This window comes from Abramis brama (assembly GCF_963993115.1).
Source record: "Abramis brama genome assembly, chromosome: 21".
Lineage (NCBI taxonomy): Eukaryota > Metazoa > Chordata > Actinopteri > Cypriniformes > Leuciscidae > Abramis > Abramis brama.
This window is the reverse complement of record NC_139983.1, coordinates 20548954-20567812: the sequence shown is the minus strand read 5'-3', so window position 1 is coordinate 20567812 and position 18859 is coordinate 20548954. Positions and strand designations below refer to the sequence as shown.

The 18859-nt window shown below is 36.4% G+C and overlaps 1 protein-coding gene across 1 annotated transcript in view; it reads right to left on the bottom strand.

Moving 5' to 3' along the window:
• The window catches only part of kcnh1a (potassium voltage-gated channel, subfamily H (eag-related), member 1a), a gene marked incomplete at its 5' end in the record, with an annotated part of 54196 nt that overhangs the window by 33860 nt on the left and 1477 nt on the right, over window positions 1-18859 (bottom strand). Inside the window, 6 exons of the mRNA XM_084096663.1 lie at window positions 5902-6328; window positions 11994-12386; window positions 13579-13697; window positions 13778-13906; window positions 14153-14259; window positions 15920-16043. Of these exons, the coding sequence (XP_083952789.1) occupies window positions 5902-6328; window positions 11994-12386; window positions 13579-13697; window positions 13778-13906; window positions 14153-14259; window positions 15920-16043 (1299 nt within the window). The remainder of the gene's footprint in view (window positions 1-5901; window positions 6329-11993; window positions 12387-13578; window positions 13698-13777; window positions 13907-14152; window positions 14260-15919; window positions 16044-18859) is intronic.

The following is an 18859-nucleotide window of genomic DNA, read 5'->3' as shown; positions in this document are numbered from 1 at the left end:
GTATGCCTCACACAGACATGATAAATACATCAAATACACAAAGCTTGAAATGTCTTCAAACGAAATAATTCAAAACGAAAAGAAAAGGCTATACTCTCTGATAATCAGATTATGTCTTTATGTGCATTTATCTCTAGGTGCGTTCACTACAAATATGGCGATCGTCAACTTCATCTTTGCAGTCGACACTGTCAGAAAACACTAGTTTATTGATAAAAATCAATGCACGCATCACCGGATTTACAAATACACATCTTGCTTGTTGCACGCACACATATTATGTCGACAAAACGATATTATGATATAACGAAATATTATGTTGAAATAACATTATTATTAATAATACATCTTTTAGAATATTTGATTAAATGCTGATTGTTGCGCTTGTTCAATTTAATAAAATTAAAACTTTAATTGTGATAATTTAAATAATTGAAAATTAAATATTTAGTGGCCAAGTTTAGCTAATTTATTATATAGGCTATTATATGCCTATTGCCTATATTAAGTAGGTCATATTAAGACAAGGCATATATTAAGTTATTTTAGCTGTTATGAGAAAAAATAAATCTAACGAAATCTAAAATCTAAATCTAATAAATCTAAAAAAAAATTCTAACGCCAATTCAACATGCCAGAATAAAACCTGATTTTTGAACAATGTGTAACGCCACTCGGCCTGGTGTGCCAAAACACTACATTTTAAACTTCAATGTTTAATTCAAAACAATCTCAAAACGCGTTGTGACATTTTTTTAAAGCAGTAGCCTAGCCCAAGGGCATTGAAACCAGGATCTTAACTAAAACGCGTTCCGCGTAATCTCTCAATTTATGCCACACTACTCCATGTATTTTTTTTTTTTTTTAAGGACTGCTTTTGAAATCACTATAAATTACTATGCAATTGTATCGCTCACGAGAGCTCTTCATTTATCTAATTCCTCAATAGAATAGCGTCATTGCTCCTAATATCGTCTCTATTTTTAACTTTTGATTCTATTTTTTCAGTTCTAAAATTGATTCTATCTTTAGTTCTATTCTGTTGTAGCCTTATAGGCCTATTTATATATATGAAAAATATGCCTATTAGGCTTAGGGTTTTATATTTAACCCACTTACATTTTAAAATACGGCAATTGCTGCTGATTTGCACAATGTCCCTTTGCGCCACCTGGCGGTCATTTCGGGAACGACTTTGAAATGCGGCTGGTTTATTTTCGCCGCGGTGATTTCGCCGCGGCAGCTGGCGCGGCGGTAATAGGCATTCTGGTTGGGCACCATCTGTATCAAGTGAAAGAAGCATTCGATTTGTTTTATTATGCACTATATAGTAACTATACATATTTTAAATTAATATTGTTCATATGTATTTAGTATAATCATTAACTGTCATGACATCGTTTCATACTGTACATTCATAAACCCTGGGTTAACGTCCTTAATTGCATATTTGCTGTGTCATTGTCACTGATTGGACAAACGCTGCATGTGATATGTTTACATAAGGCTCTAGCATTTTCATATTATACATTGCCGAGAATGCCGACTGTACTGTGAAGTCTTTATTATCTGAATGGACTTTTCAGACTATAAAGGTCGGAATGAAACGTTTTCAGTCACTATTTGACATTTTTCCCCTCGAACGCTGAAACTACTGTTTATACAATGCGCTGTTTCTGTGACTGTCCAAAGCAAGTGAATATGAGGCACGCTATTGGTTGTTGGTTGCTAAGCATTTAGTTGTAACATTCTAACATAGCGTCCTTTACCCAGGGTTAAAAGCGGTATTTGAAAGCTCAGTGTGAAAAGCCCTTATGTTTGTCCTCTTTATCTATTGTGTTTTTTCTTTGATTATTTCTGCGAATGAGCGAGTGGTAACAGACAGAGAGAAAGAAAGAAAGAGTTGAAGAGGGGAAGAAAGTGTATCTGATCCGATGAAACGGGTCCTTGTCAAAAGATTCCCTGTGGCTGTGACTCTATTACAGGAACATGTGACAGAATATTTAATATCTCGACATCTCTGCTTCCAATTGAACTTGCATCATTGCCTACAAAGGGCCATGTGACGGCAGGGTGAGACTGAGCTCTTTCCGTTTCACATTTGCAAACACTGTAAATCCGTATCATTGTTAGTTGAAAGGTTAGGATGCTGGGGAATTTGGCCAAGTTAAATTGATTAAGCACCAAATCTACTGGAAAACAGGCTCACATTCACTTAGGCAATAAAGAACAGATAAGCCATCCAGGTTCATTTTAGCTTTCCATTTCTGGCTGACACGTTCTGTTCATTTTAGACTTTATCAAACCGTCTGAGAAAGACCTGATACTGTACATCACAGACTATTTATCAAAACATTAAAACATCATGTTCAAGGATTTGTGCATAACCTAATCAATATTCATAAGCCTTCACACTTTTGTGACATCACAACATGTGCACATGCAGTCTAAAAACACGTGAGGAACATTAATGCCTGGTGCTCTTGCGCAAATTAATCTGAAAATAAAGAGAGAAAGTTAAGCAATCGATCAAACATGGCAAAACACAAATACTTAACAGTGTTGAGATGAATTTGCCAATGCACGCCTTATGAACGCATATCTAATATGTATGAAGTCATTAGCTGACAAAAACTCCTGCAGGAGAAAGATGAAAGCTGCTTCATGGTTTTCACCATCTCACGTGTACATCAGCACATGCACAGGCGATCTTCAAAACACTATATATGAAGAAAACAAGCCAGGCATGTATGTCTCTACCTGTTAGTCTGTTTCAGTCAGATTTACATTTTCAATCGGTCATTAAACTAGTGCCCCAAGCCAGGGGTTGCCATGGCAACAAAACAGGCATTCCAGCACCTGCTGCCAGCCCTGTTCCCTGAGCAACCCATGAAATCAGCATCTGCACTTCTGTTTTTGTTTCAAAAGAAGAGACTCATTTCTCTCACAACTTCTCTAGACTGTGGAATAAAGCCCTTGAGAATGATGCAAAACGATGTTCCAATCAAGTGTTTACTCTCGGCGCCGTCACTATAAACATGATGAAACATCAGCAGGCTTCAGAAATCTGAAATGCGCTTGTGGAACAAAAGCCTGTAAGTTTACTTCACCTTGAAGCGTTTGAGAACAGACTGCTATGTGATGCCAGTTGAACATTTTCATTAGCTGTTGTTAAATGAGCATAAAACATGACATATAGGCTATTATGTAATGCAACGTGAACTGATACTTAAGCTCAGAAGAAATGCCTGCAGCCTTCATTCCTTCATATACTTACATTTAATATGTAATTTTTTATTTCCTTTATGTGTAATTACGTGATATGGGTTCATATCACATTATTGTACAGAGATGTCCAGTGATTAATCATTAACATTTTACAATAATTTTCCCAGAATAGAAATACACTGATACAGAAATTCAGGCCAATATGAATGAATAAAATGCCATACTATTTTGTCTAAATAAAAAAAAAAATGAAACACTAAAGACTTAAATCAGTTATTTTTAAATGCTAAAACTATAAAGTGAATCTCAACATATAATATTATGTATGAAAAGTAGTGAAAAATGGTAAAGTAACAGTATGAAAACATTATGAAAATGGGATTCATTTTGAGGTTTGCAAAAGATTACATTTAACTGTGTTATTTGATTATTATTGTTTTTAAAGATTAACTACAAAATTAGATGATGGCAAAAGTAATCTAAAGGAGAAATGAGCATGGACAATTAAATATCCAAATCAATGTAGAATAGGTATTTTTCCTTTCATGTAATAAAAACAGCCTCGTCCTACATTATAATGTTTTGTTTATTGGTTTAAATATCTTTTGATTATTTAAATTTGTACACAAATTCTAGATCCCACCTCTTTCTATTTAGTTCCCGAACCTAGTTATGTTAGATGCTGACCCAGCAAATTAATGGAGAGTCAGCTGGACAAACACTTTTATATTGAACTTTGGGGCTATTTACTATTTATTTACTGGTTATTGTTTTACTGTTCAGCTGGTTTTATTTCACTGGCGTTGTTGTTGTCATCACTGTTGTGCTGTGATGTTCAGTGCTTTTATTTTTACTAAATGCTGTTTGTTGCCAACGTAATTGACCGTTATTGAGGTTTATGTGTTAAGTAAGGGTGTCACGATTTCGATCGAAATTAATGCTCAATCTCGATTATCGAATCAAAAAATGGAATCGTCGATGCTGCCACGCCCCCATGTCACGTCAGCTCGGCTTGCCGAGCGAAAAAAAACACGTGTTGAAGTGCTGCGAGTCAACCTAACAGCTACAACAACCAGCCAAAAGATAGCATGGCAACTGCAGACGCAGGAGACCCGTCGACAGAACTTGAACCTCCTCTTTCACTGAAGTCGCCGGTGTGGAAGTATTTTGGATTTCCAGTGAGTTATGTTGACAACGTTCGTGTTGAAGACAAAAAAACACAGTTTGCAAGCTCTGCTATGTACGTATACCACATTATTCCACCGGCAGCACGACTAACATGGCAGGGCATCTCCGCAGGCACCACAAAAACATAGATTTATCTGATAAACCGACAACTGTAACACAAACTACTCTCCCGTCATTTGGAATAAAACTTCCAAGTAACTCAACACGTGCAAAGGCAATTACAAGCGCGCTAGGAGTATTTATAGCCGCGGACATGCAACCTTATTCAGTGGTATAACTTAACTTATAACTTATTGTTACATTATGTTGTTAATAAACGATTTAAATTTGACAATGTAGTGTGTGGTACATTGCGAACAAAGGTCAGATATTATTATATTACATAAAAGTCTAAAAATGGCATAGCTTGTGCTTTCAATTTTTTTTTTTTTTTATCGAGAATCGAATCGAACCGTGACTTTAGAATCGAAAATGTAATCGAATCGAGGATTTGGAGAATGAGACACCCTTAGTGTTAAGTGTTGATGGTCTGTGTATCTTTTTTTTAAAAGCATCGTTTTGTTGCAAGATTCCAAGTTACAGTAGCTTTGTAGGACAATTAAACAATGCATCTTATTGATTTAGCTATTTCTGGTTTTATATTTTCACTACTGTATGTTTTTTAGCTAGTTACTTGGGTCAAAAATCTTTGCATCATGTTGCCCTGATATGTTCCAATGTGAACTGATTTGTTTCACATTACCAATTCAAATCTGTTTTGATTTATTTGTGACTGTTTCTGCTGACTGAGACAGCTACCTTTCATTTGGTTCTGTTAGCAAACAAAGACAGATGAGCGAAATAATGGAGTGTTGAATCTAGAGACGACGCCTACAGGGTCATCCACGGCGGGGCTCTCTTAGATCATCCTGCCGTTGAGCTGTGATTCACCACTCAGAGGAAAATGATTCAGTTTCATTATATGTGCTATTAAACATGACCAGCTAACATGGCCGGTACGCTGTCATTTATATGGTAAAACTCCCTCAGGAGAAATGATCAGAGTAAACATACATTGCTGCTTTCTGAGCAAACAATCATATGGGATTATTGTTGTTCTAATGCGTATTTGTATGTACTTTTCACACACGTTTTCACAGTGACACAATGAGTCACTCACATTTCCTAGTATCTCTTCAAGAAATACGGATCTCTGTGGCCAAATATTCCTAAATTGTCTCAACATAGAACGGTAGATTTAAGGCCATGTCCACACTTTTCGTTTGAAAACGTATATGTTTCTCTCCGTTTTGGCCTTCCGTCCACACTGAGATATTAATGAAAACAAAGCTTTTTGAAAACGCACTCTAAGTGTGTGCATAGAACTAAATCCCTAATACTGACAAGCACAATCCCTTGTTCTCATATTATATGATGAATAGACTTGTGAACACTGTATTTTTCACTCAGGTGTTTATGGGGAGTATATAAAGCTTTTCAACTCACATCCGATCATCATCATGGCCACGGCAAAGATCTTCTCCCCATCTGTGGTTGGAGCAATGTTTCCAAAGCCAATACTGGTCAGGCTGGTCATGGTGAAGTACAGAGACGTGATGTAGACAGAATCTTTTGTTGGTCCGCCTTCCCATCTTCCTGCACTGGCGTTGAAGCGGTAGGGTGACCCAATGGTGTCACCCAGCATATAAAGCCAACTGTCCGTACGTATTGTGTTACGATCCTCGTCAATGACTTCATAGTCTCCAATGCTGTACCAGATGCAGGCCAGCCAATGGGCCGCCAATCCAAACACGCAAACCAGCAAAACCAAAACAGCAGCTCCATACTCAATGTAGTGATCTAGTTTACGAGCCACCCGACCCAGACGCAACAGCCGAACCACCTTCAGTGAACTAAACAAACTACTGATACCCTGAGGGAGAGAAAGAGAGATAGAGAAAATTAAATGTACAGTATAATCGTTTAAATGTGTTTTTATCCATCCATCCATCTATCAAATTATAAACATGAAAGGCCAAAGCAATTCTACAGACTCCTTTTCTTTTCTTCAGTCAAAATAAAGTTCATTGTCTCTCTCTTAGCACAAATTCTCTGCATTTATAAATATGTACAGGCGTCTGCCAAGCCAGCCTTCTGAAATCAACAACACAGAGAGCTGAAACAGAACCTGAGCAGCCAGAACAAAGAGCTCCTCAGATCTGTACAAACACGCTGGAATGTATCCATAAATAACCAAAGTGTACTATTTTTTTCCAAAAAAAGTGTACTTCTATGTTGTCAGAGTATGCTTTTTCCCTCTTATTCCTATTTTTGTCTTCTTATTTCTTGACACCAGAGTTACTGCAGTCATTATTCTGAGGAACAGAGCATGAAATGAACCACTACTAGTTGCACTAATATTTGCCTGAACTATTCCTTTATATTTTATAATCCTTAACTGTGTGAAGTATTAATGTGTGTTCATGAATAAATCTGCTTACTTAAGATCACCTCACACCAATCAAACTAAATACTATACACACAAGGGCACTAAAGCTGAAAAGTAGAGACTTGCTGTGGGGGAATGGCCACAACTATTAAATATATATAATGTCTGTCTTAAACATTCAAGCCAAAATCACCCTGTAATTCTGGCCTTTGTATATGTGTGTATTTTTTAATCAAAGACTTTTTCAGATCAGGAATTAAAATCTTTTTATCCAGGGATTTACTTGGTTAGATATTACAAATACAAATTGCATCACTTCAAGTGATTTTGTCAGTTCTCTACGAACAGACACTGAAAAAGAAATGAGGCACTATCTTTTTTAGCCAGTTTGCTGTACTCAAAAATGAAAAAGGACATTTTGGATAGAATTTGGACTGCTGCTTTGTGATACTACTGTAATTCAGGTCAATGGGCATGAATTCTTTATTAAAGTGTTAGTTCACCCAAAAATGTTAATTCTGACATTATTTCCTTATACTCATGTCTTTCCAAACATGCTGTATTTTCTTAGAACTTTTCATGCAGTTTTTATGCTTACAGCAACAGTTCATAGTCAGGGACCTACAGTATATGTTAAGCTCAGAAAATTTAGTCCATATAATAGCTTTGCATTAATTACAGACAGAAATTTAACATTTTATTCATTGATAATCTTTCCCTCAATGAATCTTTAACTTGAGAACCGCTGAATATTAATCACTGAATCAGTTAGTTGAACTCAAGAAACAGATCAGTGAATAAATTATTCTTTTAAGCCAGTTCCTTTCAGTGAAATGGTTATTTGGGTCTCAAATTGTTTGTAATTTGGTGTGTTCTTCGCACATTTTTTTTTTAATGACTTCCGATGACCTGAAATATAGTGCACAAGAAGCATGGACAACTTTTATAGTGCTTTTTTGGCTTTTTGGAGCTTAACCAATGAGGTCACTATAAAGTATTATCTGAAAAAGAGCCATGCAAATATGTTTATAAAATGTATAAAAATTCTCCATTTGTGTTCCAGTGCAAATCATACCAGCAAATGGGTTTTTGAACAATAAATAATATCAGTATTTCTATTTCTATCAGTGAATTACTCCCTTACATACCAATCAACAAATCCACGGAGTTACAAACAGACACATGCACACAGACAATACAGTTTAATACACATCAAGCAAATGTTTAAATGACAAAAATTCATATGAAAAATAAAATTCTCTTGACTGATTTGATTAGAAACATGAAATAATAATAGGGTAACTTCTAAAACTGTTTTTGGTTTACATCAATGTCTGATTGATGCCCTTGGGCACAGCATATCAATCAAATGCTGAGTTTTGAGATGAAAGGCCTACTTGAGTGACAGCTCGATGATTCCAGTTCTTCATTCGCCCACAACAAACACAGGCAGTGCAAGGGACATGCAAAAAGAAAGAGGGATGAGGAGGGAGGAAAAAACAAAAACAAAAGAAAGTGATAATGGTCAACAGAAGAATACAATAACAGTCAGTGCAAACAAAAGCATGGCGCTTTGAATCAAGAGTGAAAAAGCTGAGCCTGGACTGTTAGTGAGATCATAGGCATCGCAGACATTAATAATCAAGCTTCCGCTGCTAAGGCATTAAAGGCAAAGTGAAACGATGACAGATGTATCTGTGAAATCATATGAGGGTTATGCAACATAAGATAATTATGCAAACAAAAGTTTTGAAATGAAACACCTGAGGAGGATTTAGATTATTAAAAACCACACAGCTCTCCCTGTAGGCCATAACAATATGCACCTGTACCAGATGATGGAACAGAGAGATGTGTGTGCAAGTATGCTTGGTCCTTGTGTTTGTGAAAAAGGGAAAAAGAAACATTGGTTGCATTCCAATTTGCATTCTTTTATTCACTAAAAGTATGTCATTTGCTGATGAGATTGTGCACAGTTTTGTGTATGTATAACAATATGCCATAGTGTGTGTTAGTTTGAAAAAAACATGGATGCACACTTCCCATCCAAGTAATTTCAGCATATGATTATGCACTAATGCTGCCTTTAGGTTATGTCGGAATAATGATGTATTTATGAGATGAATGCCACAATGTCATAATTACCAATAAGAAGCTGTGGATTTTCTTCAGGAGTTGACTTTCCAAGTTTGGGGGCATGTTAATTAAAGAATTATGGTGGAAAGCTCGTTGATATTGTTCATAATAACTCAATGAAGAATAGTGATCAAGCTTGGAAGACAATGCTGCTCATTGAGGCATTTTAAGAGGATGACAGCCAGGCTTGTGAGACAAAACTAAATATTCAATTCTATCATTACCTGTAGCAGCACTAAAAACATATACTATTAGTGCCTGTTAAGGTTCACCTCAGTGTGAACTTTAGTTTACCAGCCGTTTCCTCCGCTGTTTCAATACAAATCAGCCAGAAAGCAAACACCAGACAGCGTGCATTATTCTCCATCAGAAATTCGTCACCTTGGGATCTAATTCGCCTTGTGTTGCATAACTCTCTAAGGATGCCGTTATTTATGGTAGTGCTCTGTTCTTTGGGCTGATTCTGCTGAGCTCAAAGCCCGGCAGCATGCGCAGACAGATCTGATGAGCTTGATGTAGCTGATCATGGTAAACTGGCGCTGACAGCCCCTCTGAAAAGCCATATGCCCAGGGGCAAGATGAAAGCTCGGATCCTGCGTGTGTGTGTGCGTGCAACAGTGAAAGTGGGAGGGAAGAGCGTCTGAGTGGGTGAATGTGCTGGTATCATATTCATTTGTAACTTGAGTTAGATTGTGTGTGTAAGTGTGAGTTGCGTTTAAGAGGTCTGGTATACATTGCCAGAGAGAAGTCTGTTGTTTTCACCGGAAGGTCCAGTTATGATATTTTGATCAAATCACAGTTTTCATTTTTAGGTGTTGAATGCTGTGGAATGCAGGTGTGTGGTGTGACGGCAGTTAACATTAGGCAGAAAGATTGCGCTCATCCTCTGTGCAGTTGCGGAAATTGATTGTGAGTTTAATTAAATGCAGACAGACAGCTCACTTTAAATCGTTATATGGTCAGAGATTGATCGAGAGCAAAAGCTTCATCCTAGTACTCAGACTCCAACCTCACCACCACAGCGAATCACGCACCAGTCCCCAACTTTACCATACCATCAACCGTATTCAGCGAGCGAAAGAGAGAGACATATAGAGAATTAAAGTGAGAGAGGCGCACCAATAAAGATCTACCTTCTACTCAAAAGCACTCATATGCTTTAAATAAAAATTCGAAGTGTAAATATGATAGCATGGAAAAGAACTCTTAGCCCATGATCAATGAAAGGGTTTGTGTGCTCCGCTCTCACGCACCCTGATCAATATTAATTAGCACCAAAGATTTGCTCCATCACAAGCTCAAATACTATCCCTCATACAAAGTACTCAGACAAATGATTAGTTTAATGTTGCAGGGCTGTTATACTGCCAGTTGTCAAGATATACACGTTTAATAGAGGTGTTTTGAGGTAAATATGGAAAAAAGCGAGTTGCGAGTCTCATCTCAGAAGAGTGCCTACATACAAACACTTTTGGATATAGTTTTGTTCATTTGTTGCCGTAATTTCCCTTGGTGCATTTCAAATCAAAACGAAGGACACAAGTGGACCCTAGGTAGCAACTTATTAAGATCTCCCCTAGATTATTGAGTTGTAACATCAATGTTATAGGTTTTCTCTGTAATGAGAGCCAGCAAGATTGCCCAATGCTTTTCTTCAGTTTTTCCTTTCTAAGGGGCATTATTCATGTCTATTACCAGGCCCACACGGGACAATGTTCTCCACTTCCCCTGTCCATTGCGTGTTTGTTTATTGTTAAATATTCAGATATATCTGATACCCATACAGTGTGTAGTACTCACAGCCCCATTTTATCACATTTAAAGCCATTCAGCTAATCAAATCAGCACAGCAATTCTGTGCATAAAGGCCACAGATATTAAGCAAAATCTTAAATGTAATTAAAGACTTATTATTAAAGAAATAAAAGGGTTGTTTATAAAACTGAGTAACACACATTAAATGTGGTACAAGCAATTACTTGTATGTACTTCCTATTTGGATCTGTAGTGAATATCAATATTGTGTCAAAGTTCAATTGTTGGGCTGTTGGCTTGGGCAGTGTGTGTGTGGACCAAGACACTGATCTGAGATCAGTTTTACTGTTTAACTGCAAGTAGACTACATCAAAAACAGAGCAGATGCTACACAGAGTCTGAAGACATCTCAAAACAAACAATTAGCATAATGAGTTTAAAGTTGATGTTCATATTTTTTTCCCTTAATTTTATAATATCATCCCAACTTAGTATGGGGACAACTATAAACAAGCTATTTATAGACAGATTTACCCCCCCCAAAAAAAAACATCCACACTGGGGCTATCAATGAATTGCTGTGTTTGTTTGAGCGTCCTCCAGACCAGCCCACAGCAAAATTTTAGACGCTTATTGACTCATGCGACTGTATTGTAATCCTTTAGCTTTTGCTTTTTACCTCTGCCTATTGTATTTAGACTTCAAAATTCACAAAAGTTTGCAACATTTGCAACTTCCAAAAACCAATGGAATTTATTTCCTTTTTGTACAGGGAATCAGGGTGATGCTAACTTCCAAGTTGGCCTATAAAAAAACGTCACCCTTGAAGCACTCTATAATTGTTAGTTGGTTGTCTGTCCAATGGCAGAAAGAGGGAGAAACCAGTTTGCAGACAGTTATTTTTTAAATTACACTGTGGCGCTAACAGAGCAAAAATGATGAATTTCACCTTTACTATTTTTGTAATATCCGATAAATATTCTTTAAGTTTACTTGCAAACTCCTTGACCTGACATACAGTATCTTACATAAACTACATGTTCCTGCCTCTGAAATTATTGCAGTGTGCTGCTTTATTTAAACACTTCCTATATATATCTTCTTGCTTTAAACATTGTGAGAAACAAGTACTTCAGCATACTGGAAAACCAGAGCAAAAACAATGCCATAACTCATTACACAGGCATATTGATTCAATCACTGATTAATCCTTTTTCATGTTTGTGTGTGTATATGCAAATAAATTTGTCGTACTGACCTCATCCACGTTCTCAAAGGCATTGATGACATCATAAGGCAGGCAGGACAACAGGTCAATCACAAACCAGGTTTTCAAGTAATTCATGCGAATCAGTTTCGGGTCTGATATCACTTCCCCGGCTGGGCCCACAAACGTGGTGTGGAAATTTAGTACAATGTCCACCAGAAAGATCACATCCACAATGCTGTCCACAACCAGCCAGGTGACGTTGTTCTGCTTGGTTTTGAACGAGACATTGTAGGGGACCATGATGGCGGTGTAGAAGGTGAGAATGAGGATGACCCAGTCCCAGGTGGTCTTAAAGGCACAGTAGTGCAGGATGATGTGAGGGGGGGTCTTGGGTGTCTCTTGTTTATACTGGGGGAGGATATCTGAGCCCAGCTGGAGAACCTGCATGAGAGAGAGAGAGAGTGAGGCAGTGGACTCGTTTATATGAGCGGAGAGGAAGAGGAATGACCTGTCTTGGCTGTAATGCCCAGTACAGGAGACTCGCCTCTAAGAAAAATCACATCCTGTAAAACATCTCATCTCATCTCTTCTGTTTAACAGATACCAATGAAGCCTTGTCACTGACTAAAATTGACTAAACCTTGCTAGAATAAATGTTAAGATTATATATTATTGAAGAAAAAATGGAAACATACTATGTAAAAAATGTAATGTACAGTTACCTTCCTTTCATTCAAATTAAACAATGTAGAATAAAAATGTGGATTTTTTTAACTGTAAAATGTAGGTCTGGTTACATGAAGCATTTCAATCAATATATTATATTATATCATTCCATTTAAATAATTGTAATACATTTTTAACATTTACTTACCGGTAATATGAATTTAACCATTTCAATTTTTCTGCTATAATTTATTAATACATGGATCTCTACAATACTTAATTCTGATTGGTCAATCATGGTATTGAGCTGTGAAATATTTTTGAATAATGACTGTTGTCAAAGGCAAACATATACTTCTGACCAGTAACAGTATGTTACACAGCTGTGGTCATTTTCAGTCTCTCTGCAATCTCTATATTTAAGATAATAAAATCATTTAAATTCAAATCAATATTTCATATCCATTCATTCATTCATTCATTCATTCAAGTGGCTATGCAATACACCAGTCTTTTCTTCTTTTACTTATTTACTGAATATAATTGGCTGGGGCAGATTATATAGTCATTTTAAATTGCTCATATTAAATTGTATATTTATTGTCTACCACCACCATAATCTGGCATCTCCATTGCATGACAGCTTTTATGTGATAATAGTATAATTAGCCCCGCCTAGAATAGAATTAGGTCTAGAATTTTGTTATTTCTTCACATTTGGTGGCATTTTGGCCCCAATGTTGTTAATTCTTGACCCTGGTTTGTAAACTATTCAAAAACACCCCACATATCTGATTAATCTGCAGTAGGAGTGTGTGTACTGAAAGCACACAGTGTGAGAGGAAATACGTCCTAGTGTTAGTTTGATCTTTTACACTGATGGATGCGAACACATGCTGACACACACCAGAATCACTCACAGGTGTAAAATGAAATGTATCGGTCTGATGTGCACATACGGATGTACCTCTGCAAGGCGCGAGTGCTTATGTACATTCTCTCCTTTATGTACGGTGGGCTGCAGTTGCTGCAGGACCCCCCGACTGCTGGTCAGAGCCCTGGTCAGACGAGCAAACTTCCCCCAGCCTGAACACAGAAATGACACGGTTAACATTCACTCACAAATACACTGATACACACTCAAAATACATATGAACAACACGTACCTTTGGAGGAGTCATCTTCGATTGGCTGTTTGAATGCTGTGATGTCACTAAACGTACACAGGAATAGCACAACCTTCTCCTGTTCGTTTCGTATAGGTGCTATTTTCACAAAAAACCATACCGGCGTTCCTGGAAAAACACACCCGCGTACATTTAAACATGCTGTAAATGTGTGACAGATAACATGTCAGAAAAAAATTCTATTGAAGTAAAAACTGTCTTGGCTCTGTTTTACACCTTTATGCATATTCATTAATAGATTAGCATCACAAATTTATGCACCAGAATTGCTGTGTCCCTGCTCCTAGTTCTCACAGCTCAGTTGTGTGTGCTTCTGTTTGTGCGTGTACGGGTCTGTATGTGCGTAATGCTCACGGTTTTTCTTGTACATCAAGATCTCAAATGAGTTCATCTCATAGTTATCGAAAGTCAGCCGAACTTTTTCAGACGTGTCCTTATCTGTGAGCTCTCCGTACATGAAGCTGAAAGAGAAAACAAATACAAATCACAATCAGAGTTTTCATACAGGTTTTGAGAATGTTGTGTAACTATTGTATCATTTACTCGTGTTATTCCAAATGTAGTTGACTTTGTATCTTTTGTGGAACACAAAAGTAGAACTTTAGCAGAATTAGTCATGCTGCTTAAAATAGAACTGAACTGTGACCAGGGGTATTTTGTATTGAGTATTATAGTGAACTCAAAAGTGACAAAAAGTGCCATAATAATAGTCCATATGAATTGTGTGATTTATTGCAAGTCTTCTAAAGCCAAAACGAGAGAATCGTTGACAGCATATGGTCAGATGGACTAAATGTCTCATTTTGTGTTCCACAGAAGAAAGAAAGTGACATGGGTTTGGAACAACCTGAGAGTGAGTAAATGGTCAAACATTCTTTTTAAAAAAAAAAATGTTTTATGTTTGATCTCTAGAGATTTTACAAGTGAATTAATGGGTGGGTCAGTCTGTTGCTTAATTGATCTGTTGATCATGATGGGCAGATAAAATCAAAGGTTTACTGAAAACAAGTTCAGCTTTGCTTTACTGTGATGACAGAAGCAAAGAGGAAGGGATGATATGTTCAAGAGACTCTACAACTGTGTCTTTCTTTGAGGCATCTGAAACTGTGACTCTAATGAGCTTGTCTTGTGTTTGGCATATCAGGGAAAAGTCAGTTCAAAGCTTGCTGGCTCAATAACTAAACTACAACTCTCCAGAAGACAGCCAATTTCACAGATACAATTCTATTTCTGACATTTAGCACCTGCAACATAGAAAATTGTGGCTCATGTAACAGAATGCATACCTACAGGTTAATTTATATGTTATTAGACTGTGCTTATTCTACCCCATTCAAGTCAGTAAGATTTTTTAACCGTTTTAAAGGAAGTCTGTTATGCTCACCAAGGCTGCATTTATTTGATCAAAAATACATTAAAAACAGTAATATTGTGAAATAGTAGTACAATTTAAAATGACTTTTTTGTATTTCAATATATTTCAAAATTTAATTTATTTCTGTGGTGACAAAGCTGAATTTTCAGCATCAAATCATTCTAATATGGTGGAAATCATTTGGTGCTCAAGAAATATTTCTTAATATTATCAATTTAATTATGACTTTTTGTGTGGAAACTGTGATACATTTTTTCAGGGTTGTTTGATGAATAGACATTTCAAAAGAACAGCATTTATTTGAAATAGAAATATTTTGTAACAGTGTTTACTGTCACTTGTGAACAATTGAATGCATTCTTGCTGTATGAAAGTTATTTTTCTTCTTTTCTGCTGAAAAATATTTATTTTGCACTCTTACTTCCCCAATTTCCACACATAGGGTGTAGGGTTGTACTCTATACTGTACTGTATTGTATTGCATATTGTAATACAATATTGCACTGTTCATATACTGGTTGTATTGTAGGCAAACTTAATTACAAACATTATTCTACTATCTTGTACAATGTGTTATCCAATACTACTGTAAATGGTAGATTGTATGTATACTGTAAATCTTCAAATTGACAATAGACGAACTGTCTCTACCTCCCTCTCTTTTATAGACAAAAATATCATCAATATGTTGTGATATAAAAACTAGTACATGAAACCATCATTAAGCTCTGCGTGAAGTCTAATACCTGCAAGTGCTGCTTTTCTGCATGACCTCAGCACGGTGGTAGCCGGACAGCTTACAAAAGCCATCATTACTGTAAACGATGGGCCAGTCTACGATCTGGGCATTCCCCAGCACAAAATTTGTGTCTGTGGAAAGAGCACAGGAGGGTATGGGGAGAAAGCAGGTGAGAGGAACCAGGCACAAGGTCAACAGTAAGAAAGCAAGGGGTCAGCCAATGTCACATGAGGCAGGATGAGTGGACAGTGTCACGGCAGCCGAAAGCCACTGATCTGACATGTTTATGACAACACTGAGTATTTCAGCCTTATTTTATTGGTCTGTGCCTGAGATGGTTTTGCACAGCAGTACGTGTTGCCTTAGCACATAAAACACTGCCACATTATACTACAGCCCCATTCAAAATACAATGACAAGTTTATCTCGAAATCTTCCTTCTGAGATCCCTTGTCCACATACAGTTCCCTGCCTTAGGTTTTTTTTTTCTTCTTTTTTTCTTGTTAAAGTGAACAGAAAGAAACATAAATGGTAGCCTCAGCCTCAAACAGCCCACAAACAACCCACAGAATATTGTGATCCATAGTGCATAAAAAATGCAAAAGATCTGCCTAAAAACATTGAGTTCAAATATAATTGATGACTTGTCTGTCATTAATGGAAGTCAAAGTACATAGGTTTGTACAAGTCTAAGAAATATCTAATTGCTGGTGAATTTGCCAAGGTGTGCAGGGTTGTAGCATTAAAACTTTTAAAGATATTCAAGAATTTAGTTTGAGACACTTATAAGCAAGTAAATGAGATACAGTATGCTTGATCACACCTGTATATTCGACCTAAACTTCCACTGTTACATCAGTTTTTAAATACTTATGTCTCACCAAAATCAACAGATGTGTTTTATCATACACAGTGTGCCTTTCCTGGGTGTATTTTGGCTGTGCAGTTATGAACTAGCTTATGTTTTATTCTACTGTTCAAAAGTTTCAGTAAGATTTTATTTTGGGGGGTGGGGGGGTTAATACTTTTATTCAGCAAGTACACATTAAAATGATCAAAAGTAGCAGTAAACACATTACAAAATGCTACAAAAGATTTATATTTCAAATAAATGCTGTTTTTTACTTTCTATTCATCAAATGATCCTGAAAATGTAGCATGGTTTGCACATTTTCACGTTTTTAACATTGATAATATTAAGAAATGTTTCTTGAGCACCAAATTATCATATTAGAATGATTTCCGAAGGATCATGTGACACTGAAGACTGGAGTAATGATGCTCAAAATTCATCACAGGAATAAATTACATTTTAAAATATATTAAAATAGAAAACAGTTATTTTATATTGAAATAATATTTCACAATATTACTGTTTTACTGTATCTTGGATTAAATAAATGCAGCCTTGTAGAGTATAAGAGACTTCTTTCAAAAACATTTTTTAAATCTTACCCCAAACTTTTGAACGGCAGTGTATATAGAACCAAAATTCTGGCTGAACAGAATTAAATGATCTGATACCCATAATACTGTGAGAAAGTGGCTAAAACACACATTTTGAAACCCTCAGTATCTTCACAAAACTTTCAAACACTCTGCTATGTCTCTTTTATGTCTTTTCATGGTCCAAATGCACTACGGGAGTCTTTGCAGAGACAGTTTCTGCTATTCAAGGTTGTCGCCGTCAATCCCAATTATATGCCAACTTTTACGTCTTGAGTGTATTTTCCAAAAGTCTGTGTTGAAAGGAAAACTCTCTGTGCCAGGGTCCTCTGTAGTGGGTTTCATTTCTGTAACCTTGCTTTAACCTTTCCTGTGATGTCTGTCAATGTTAGTGTGTTAGTGGCTAGCTTAAGCAGGCTATCAAGCTGATTAGCTGACAGTAGTGGTTTAGCCACTGCTGAGTAAGCCAGTAGCACTTTTAACAAATGTATCTCAAAGCTTGAGCAAGCTCACGGTAACACTATACAACTTGTAATCCGATATAAGAGAATTAAAAACATCTAGTCAGGTACAAATGAGGGCCAGTGAAGACTCTTACAGTATTTAAAAGCAAGAAATTGACTTAAAGCGTTGTCCTTTGTAATATGAAGACTGTGAACAGTCTCATGACTTTCTTCAGTCTTTATCAATATATTTACATTGCATACAAGGTTAAATAAATTAAGGATTTCATGTGATCAGTGTCACAAATTTGCTTTATTGATTACTTGCACTGTAAAATCGTTTTTTTTTTATTTTAGTAAACTTAACGTACTGTGTTCATCCAATTGATTTGTCCAATGTATTTGAAATGACAATTAAAAAAGTTGTCTTAACTTTTGTAAGTAAAAGTATGCAAAAAAGAAACAAAATATTGAGTTTAGATGTTTTTACAGTATAGAAATGGTTTAGACAGCATTCATAAAAATTCATAAAAGCATTCTTAAAAATCACAAAACTGTATTTCAAGCTTAAATTTTGAATTCCAGATTTTGACCCCAACTGTACAGTATTTCAAAACTAAAATGAACTCATATATTGTCAAATATAAATAAAATAAAACATGCAATCAGCTCTAGTACTTTTTTTCATTCTAAAATACGTCCTTTGCCTCATTCAGACATAACATGAATGGCAACATTTTTCACTTTGACTGCACATGTGACAAACACACAACATTTTATCTTTCTATGGCTAATGCTTGTAGAGGGTAAATGTGAGATGAGTAAATGTCCTAACAAACAGAAAATGGAGGGGCAGCATCGGAATAAGAAGTGAAGGATAAATCAGGTCCATGATATCAATTCATGTAAGAGCATGGTGGTGGATTTGCCACAGAGCACAGTTCTCCTCTACTGAGCATAAACACGGGAAGTGCACTCCACACTGAAACAAACACGCACACATGGACTCACACGCACCACTATGAAGGAAAAAAAAAACCGTTCCATGCCAACATTTG